The sequence below is a fragment of the Somniosus microcephalus genome, chromosome 4 (genome assembly GCF_052327205.1).
Source record: "Somniosus microcephalus isolate GS21.2 chromosome 4, FLI_Smic_1.0, whole genome shotgun sequence".
NCBI lineage: Eukaryota > Metazoa > Chordata > Chondrichthyes > Squaliformes > Somniosidae > Somniosus > Somniosus microcephalus.
The window spans coordinates 102,985,243-102,993,514 of record NC_140990.1 but is presented as its reverse complement, the minus strand read 5'-3'; the positions used below and the strand labels follow the sequence as shown (position 1 = coordinate 102,993,514).

General features: G+C 46.4%; 1 protein-coding gene across 2 annotated transcripts; it reads right to left on the bottom strand.

Moving 5' to 3' along the window:
* Positions 1–1,501: 1,501 nt before the first annotated feature.
* On the bottom strand, positions 1,502–7,105 carry LOC147119622 (uncharacterized). Of its 2 annotated transcripts, none has more exons than XM_085985179.1 (2): positions 6,864–7,105; positions 1,502–2,690 (listed from the first exon to the last, which is right to left on the bottom strand). In XM_085985179.1, the coding sequence occupies exons 1-2, from the start codon at positions 7,090–7,092 to the stop codon at positions 2,167–2,169; spliced, it is 753 nt and encodes a 250-aa protein (XP_085841305.1). In that variant the 5' UTR covers positions 7,093–7,105; the 3' UTR covers positions 1,502–2,166. The 2 variants fall into 2 exon arrangements, with proteins under 2 accessions (XP_085841305.1, XP_085841306.1); XM_085985180.1 differs by having other exon boundaries at positions 6,939–7,105.
* Positions 7,106–8,272: the final 1,167 nt, after the last annotated feature.

Below are 8,272 nucleotides of genomic sequence, written 5' to 3'. Positions count from 1 at the left end.
GTACAGTCCCAGGGTTAGAATCCCCATGCACAGTCCCAGGGTCAGAATCCCCATGTACAGTCCCAGGGTTAGAATCCCCATGTACAGTCCCAGGGACAGAATCCCCATGTACAGTCCCAGGGTTAGAATCCCCATGTACAGTCCCAGGGATAGAATCCCCATGTACAGTCCCAGGGATAGAATCCCCATGTACAGTCCCAGGGTTAGAATCCCCATGTACAGTCCCAGTGTTAGAATCCCCATGTACAGTCCCAGGGTTAGAATCCCCATGTACAGTCCGAGGGTTAGAATCCCCATGTACAGTCCCAGGGTTAGAATCCCCATGTACAGTCCCAGGGTTGAAATCCCCATGTACAGTCCCAGGGTTAGAATCCATGCATTGTCAATGAGCTTGGGCCCCAGCATATGCTCATCGTAAAACCCAGGTCAAGGGCAAACCTAGCGTGCCCTCTGTGAACCCGGTTTGCTGCTCGCTCTGTGCCTAGCACTGCCTGCACCCCCAGCGCACGGCAGTGGAATTTCAGCCTCAGTGTTACAAGTTACATCGGTTACAGGCTGGAGAGAGGAATATTTCAAACTGACCCAGAGCTGTGTGATTGGTTCAGTCTGTATATCACTGATGGGTCCTTTTAAATTTGAATAGTCAGGTATTCAAATTCTCGTAAATGCTAATCCCAGATATAAAAGAGGGGAGAGCTGTGTTTAAATCAGAGTCCCCTTGGAGATTCTCTGAGTGAAGGAACTGGTCAGCTTGAAATTCGAATCAGAAAAATCAGTGAGAAATTTCCAATTCGCAGATTTTGACCATAGAATCAATGGTTACAGCACAGAAGGAGGCCATTCAGCCCGTCGAGCCCGTGCCGAAACAGCGTAGCTCATCAGGACGGGGATTGAAGCCACGACATTGGCGTTATTAGCACCATGCTCAAACCATCTGAGCAAACTGACCAATATCAACTCCCACACGGATGGGGAATTCTAGAATAAGGAGGAACTGGTCATGATTTTAAAGGTATTAAAGTATTCGAGGGGCCCTTACATTTGGGATCTTTATTTATTTTGTCCACTCGAGGAGTTAGATAACAGAATGTAGAGCTGGATTATTGGGCCATGATGTGTTTCCTTGTTGATCTTCTGTTAAATACATTTCCTGAGTTAATTTAAATCTAAACCAGATTTGCAGGCGTGATGCTCTATTCACACATCGAAGGTGAGAGAGATGCTGTGGGTCACACGCTAAGCCCAGTAGCTGAAAATGATTAACAGACTGGGTTTTGTGTTTAGTGATCCCGGGCATGTTACCGATACCTTCCCTAGATACCAAGGCTAGGAGAGGCACTCTGGAATGTATGCAGAGCTGGGACTTGTCCATGAGAGTAACCGAAGGTATGAGAACTGAAATGATCTAGTTAGAAAGGAGAAAAGGCCCAAAAATGGAGCAGTCGGTAACAGGACATCAATTAGTCTCTTATCTTGGAGAAATCAAGGACTCGACACACTGTGTGTTTGAAACAAAGATGATTTATTTGGCATATATCCAGAAGATTAAACTCCAGCCCAGTTAGGGAGTTATTAACATCAGAAACAAACCCCAATTATCAGAATGAACATGGTTCAGTCACGATGGCGGGGGAGTCCAGAACCAGGAGTCACAGTCTAAGGATAAGGGGTAAGCCATTTAGGACAGAGATGAGGATGAATTTCTTCACCCAGAGAGTGGTGAACCTGTGGAATTCTCTACCACACAAGGCAGTTGAGGCCAATCATTAAATATATTCAAGAAGGAGTTGGATATATTTCTTAAGGCTAAAGGGATCAAGGGATATGGGGAGAAAGCAGGGACAGGGTACTGAATTTGGATGATCAGCCATGATCTCATTAAATGGCGGAGCAGGCTCGAGGGGCTGAATGGCCTACTCTTGCTCCTATCTTCTATGTTTCTATGTCCTGAATGTGATTAACAGCAGCAATAATAGCAGAATCCAATCCCTGCAGTCACTTGTGAAGTCGCTGGTGTGTCAGTAGGCTGGATGACTCTTTCCACAAACGGTGCAGGTGAACGGCCTCTCCCCAGTGTGAACTCGTTGGTGTGTCAGTCGGCTGGATGACTCTTTCCACAAACGGTGCAGGTGAATGGCCTCTCCCCAGTGTGAACTCGTTGGTGTGTCAGTAGGCTGGATGACTCTTTCCACAAACGGTGCAGGTGAATGGCCTCTCCCCGCTCTGAGGGCGTTGGTGTGCCAGCAGGTTGAATGAACGAGCAAATCCCTTTGCACACACGGAGCAGGTGAATGGCCTTTCCTCTGTGTGAGTGCGTTGGTGTGCCAGCAAATAATTTCTGCTTTTAAAGCTCTTCTCACAGTCAGAGCATTTAAAAGATCCATCATCAGTGTGAACAAGCTGGTGTGTAGTGAGGTGGGATGAACGAGTGAATCCCTTCCCACACACGGAGCAGGTGAAAGGCCTCTCCCTGGTGTGAATACGCTGGTGTACAGTGAGGTTCCTTGAATGAGTGAATCCCTTCCTACACATGGAGCAGGTGAATAGTCCCTCCCCGGTGTGACTGCGCCAATGAATTTCCAACTCAGATGGGCAAGAGAATCCCTTCCCAGTCTCCACATTCCCACGGTTTCTCCATGGTGCGAGTGTCCTTGTGTCTCTCCAGGTTGGACGATCGGTTGAAGCCTCATCTACACACAGAACACATATATGGTTACTCCCCGCTGTGAAAATTTTCCTCATATCACAGATTCTACAAACAAATACTAATTATGATATTCATACAATGTTATAGTTGTGTAGTAAAGTTCTTCTGACAGGCAGTGTCCACCAACTGAGCAGACTGATAGTTAGCAGATCTGGGAGGCACCACAAGATGTTCCACCTTGACTGCAGCAGTCAGCTTTCTTATCCCCGGGGTACGGACTCTCAACCAAGCTGCTAACTGCCCCTCTGTTAAGGCCTGAAAAATAGAGCCTGCGTGATTCTTGTTACATCTGTCAATCAGATCATCCTGCTGAAGGAAAGTTACAGAACAAACAACCTCAAACTAATCTTACAATTAATGAACTAACAAAGGGCCTCCATCGAACTGCAAGGAATATTACTTCCAGCTGCATTCCTTTTACAGATGTGCTCGCTCTAACTCGATCTTCCGTAGACATAGGCTTGGCAGATTGTTTTTGTAACTAACAGCTCCTTCAGTATATTTTCTTCCCACAATTGAGTGTTGTGCCTCAGGAGTTAATTGGAACTATAAACTTCTTAAATTGATAGTTAAGACAGATGGCTTTGCCCGTTGCCTAAACAGCAGAATGATGTTTATGGACATCTCCAACAGGGAAGGTCTCTGTGTAGAGAATAACAACAACTGCCTTGAGGATGAGTTCATTGAGTGTATTAGGGATGGGTTTCTTGAGCAGTATGTAACTGAACCGACCAGGGGGCAAGCAACCTTAGATCTGGTCCTGTGTAACGAGACAGGATTAATTAAAAATGTCCTAGTAAAGGATCCCCTTGGAATGAGTGACCATAACATGGTTGAATTCCATGTTCAATTAGAGGGTGAGGAGGTTGTATCTCAAACAAGCATGCTAAGCTTGAATAAAGGAGACTATGAAGGTATGAGAGCAGAATTGGAGCAAAGTGGATTGGGAAAATAGATTAAAGGGTAAGACGATACATGATCAGTGGTGTACATTTAAGGAGTTATTTTACAACTTCCAAAAAAAGTATATTCCACTGAGAAGAAAAGGGTGTAAAAGAAAAGACAGCCATCCGTGGCTAAGTAAAGAAATTAAGGATAGTATTCGACTAAAAACAAGGGCATATAAGGTAGCCAAATCTAGTGGGAGGATAGAGGATTGGGAAAACTTTAAAAGACAGCAAAAAATAACAAAAAGATTGATTAGGAAAGGGAAGATAGATTATGAAAGTAAATTAGCAAAAAATATAAAAACAGATAGTAAGAGTTTTTATAGTTATATAAAAAGAAAATGGGTGGCTAAAGTAAATGTTGGTCCCTTAGAGGATGAGACTGGGAAATTAATGGTGGGAAATATGGAGATGGCAAAAACACTGAATGAATATTTTGTATCAGTCTTTACAGTAGAGGACACCAAGAATATCCCAACACTGGACAAGCAGGGGGCTATAGTGGGGGAGGAGATAAACACGATCAAAATCACTAAGGAAGTGGTACTCGGTAAAATAATGGGACTCAAGGCGGATAAATCGCCTGGACCTGATGGCTTACATCCAAGGGTCTTGAGGGAAGTGGCGGTAGGGATTGTGGATGCATTGGTAATAATCTTCCAAAACTCCCTGGACTCAGCAAAGGTCCCAGCAGACTGGAAAACTGCTAATGTAACACCCTTATTTAAAAAGGGCAGTAGACAGAAGGCTGGAAACTATAGACCGGTTAGCCTAACATCTGTGGTAGGTAACATTTTGGAGTCCACTATTAAGGAGACAGTAACAGGACATTTGGATAATCATAGTTTAATAAGACAAAGTCAGCATGGTTTTATGAAGGGGAAGTCATGTTTGACAAATTTGCTGGAGTTCTTTGAGGAAGTAACATATAGGGTGGATAAAGGTGAACCAGTGGACGTAGTGTATTTAGACTTCCAAAAGGCATTTGACAAGGTGCCACACAAAAGATTATTGCTTAAGATAAAAAATCACGGGATTGGGGGTAATATTCTGGCATGGATAGAGGATTGGCTATCTAACAGAAGGCAGAGAGTTGGGATAAATGGTTCATTCTCAGACTGGCAATCAGTAACCAGTGGTGTTCCGCAGGGGTCAGTGCTGGGTCCCCAACTCTTTACAATCTATATTAACGATTTGGAGGAGGGGACCGAGTGTAACATATCAAAGTTTGCAGATGATACTAAGATGGGAGGGAAAGTAGTGAGAGAGGAGGACATAAAAAACCTGCAAGGGAACATAGACAGGCTAAGTAAGTGGGCAGAGACTTGGCAGATGGAATACCATACTAGAAAGTGTGAGGTTATGCACTTTGGCAGGAAAAATCGTAGAGCAAGTTATTATCTTAATGGCAAGAAACTGGAAAGTACTGAAGTACAAAGGGATCTGGGGGTCCTGGTGCACGAAACTCAAAAGGTTAGTATGCAGGTGCAGCAAGTGATTAAGAAGGCCAATGGAATGTTGGCTTTCAGTGCTAGGGGGATAGAATATAAAAATAGGGAGGTATTGCTTCAGTTGTACAAGGTATTGGTGAGACCGCACCTGGAATACTGCATACAGTTTTGGTGTCCATACTTAAGAAAGGACATACTTGCTCTCGAGTCAGTACAAAGAAGGTTCACTCGGTTAATCCCGGGGATGAGGGGATGGACATATGAGGAGAGGTTGAGTAGATTGGGACTCTACTCATTGGAGTTCAGAAGAATGAGAGGCGATCTTATTGAAACATATAAGATTGTGAAGGGGTTGGATCGGGTGGATGCGGGGAGGATGTTCCAGATGATGGGTGAAACTAGAACTAGGGGGCATAGTCTTAGAATAAGGGGCTGCTCTTTCAAAACTGAGATGAGGAGGAACTACTTCACTCAGAGGGTGGTAGGTCCATGGAATATGCTGCCCCAAAAAGCTGTCGAAGCTACATCATTACATAAATTTAAAACAGAAATAGACAGTTTCCTAGAAGAAAAGGGAATTAAGGGTTACGGGGAGCGGGCAGGAATTTGGACATGAGTTTAGGTGCGGATCGGTCATGGCCCTGTGGGAAGCGGAGCGGGCCCAGGGGCCGTGTAGCCTGATCCTGCTCCTGTTTCGTGTGTCTAATTCTGGTAGATTCAGGAGATAGTCCTGTCATAGTGGATTGGCGGTTAGGATCAGATCAACCATGATCTTATTGAATGGCGGAGCAGGCTCGAGGGGCCAATTGGCCTACTCCTGCTCCTATTTCTTATGTTCTTATTTATGTAGCAGCTTTAACATAATAACATGTCCCAAGGTGCTTCACATCACAGGGGCGTTATCAAACAAAATTTGACACCAAACCACATAAATTGATATTAGCGCAAAAGAGGTAGGTTTTAAGGAGCGGCTTAAAAGGGGTGAGTCGGGGAGTTTGGGGGAACGAATTCCAGAGCTTAGGGCCCAGTAGCTGAAGGCACGGCCGCCAATAGTGGAGCGATTAAAACTGGGGACATGCAAGAGGCCAGAATTAGAGGAGCGCAGCAATCTGGGAGGGTTTTAGGGCTGGAGGAGGTTACAGAGATCAGGAGGGGCGAGGCCAAGGAGGAATTGAAAAAAGCTTCAATTTAAGAGTTTCTGGGCAGTTAGTCTTTTAATTCAGAATCTAGCAGCCTCTATGTAAACATACAATAGCAAAATACTGTGAATGCTGGAAATCTGAAATAACAGAAAATGCTGGAAACACTCAATGGGTCAAATGTATATGAAATAAAGAAAATCTGTCTTGTGTTTAGAATTTCATTCTAAATCTAATTTAATCATGACAATATTTTCATTTTGACAATATTTTCATTTTAATTCCGGACTTCTAAAACCCCCTTTCCCACACTCGGTCCCTCCCTATAAACTGTCCCTGTGTAATATTTCTCAGTTTAGCTGAAGGACGCTCCCTGACTAGTCTCCATTTCTCCTCCATTTATAGACGCTCCCTGATCATTCTCCATTTCACCTCCATTTACAGATGCTCCCTGACCAATCACCATTTCTCCTTCATTTACGGACATTCCCTGACCAGTCACCATTTCTCCTCCATTTACAGACGCTCCCTGACCAGTCCCCATTTCTCCTTCATTTACAGACGCTACCTGACCAGTCACCATTTCACCTCCATTTACAGACACTCCCTGACCAGTCACCATTTCGCCTCCATTTACAGACGCTCCCTGTCCAGTCAGCATTTCTCTTCCATTTACAGACGCTCCCTGACTCACTTCCTGTCTGTCCCGGAGTTTGGCGCTTTGTTGAGGTTCGGACCGGAGTGAAACGGGAACCCACGGGTGGGGGCGGATAATGTTCACCGCTCTTATAATCGGGCCTAGGGCCGCACTCGGGGTGTGTGAAGCCCGCGTCCCCCCCGGGGTTCATTAACCCGCCGCCCTCTGACCTGCTGCAGCCTCGTCACCCGCGCATGCTCAGCTCACACTGCTCAACAATCAGTCTCTCCCGCGCATGCTCAGCTCACCTACCGTTGTTCAGGTTTAAAGGTCAAGCCCCGCCCCTCACACACTCCGATTGGTAGGAGGACCCGCCGCCCGCTCGGTCCTCCAGGCCCGCCTCGCTCTTCCTTTTGGTCCGGAGCTCCCGTCAATCACCCGGGCAGTGTGAGCTGAGCATATGCGGGCCTTGGCAGTAGCCGCTGACACATCGGGTGAGAGAGCTCAGGGAGCGGGTTCATGAACCCCGGGGGGACGCGGGCCGCTCACACCCCGAGCTCAGGGAGCGGGTTCATGAACCCCGGGGGGACGCGGGCCGCTCACACCCCGAGCTCAGGGAGCGGGTTCATGAACCCCGGGGGGACGCGGGCCGCTCACACCCCGAGCTCAGGGAGCGGGCGCACCCCGTGTGCGGCCCCAGGCCCCATTATTAAAACACTCAACATTATCCGCCCGGTTTCGCTCCATCCGAAGAAGCGGCCAGCGCGCATGCGCATCATCAGCATCAGACCCTGTCAGGGAGCGTCTGTAAATAAAAGAGGAACGGTGACTGAGGAGGGAGTGTCTGTAAATAAAAGGGGAATGGTGACTGAGCAGGGAGCGTCTGTAAATAAAAGAGGAATGGGAACTGAGCAGGGAGCGTCTGTAAATAAAAGGAATGGTGACTGAGCAGGAAGCGTCTAAATATAAGAGGAATGGTGACTGAGCAGGGAGCGTCTGTAAATAAAAGGAATGGTGACTGAGCAGGAAGCGTCTAAATATAAGAGGAATGGTGACTTAGCAGGGAGCGTTTGTAAATAAAAGAGGAATGGTGACTGAGCAGGGAGTGTCTGTAAATAAAAGAGGAATGGTGACTGAGCAGGGAGCGTCTATAAATAAAAGAGGAATGGTGACTGAGCAGGGAGTGTCTGTAAATAAAAGGAATGGGAACTGAGCAGGGAACGTCTGTAAATAAAAGAGGAATGGTGACTGAGCAGCGAGCGTCTGTAAAAAGTTAGAGAATAGTACTGCACAGAAGGAGGCCATTCGGTCCATCGAGTCTGTGCCAGCTCTTTTGAAGAGCGATCCAGTCAGTCCCACTCCCCGGCTCTTTCCCCATATCTCTGCAATTT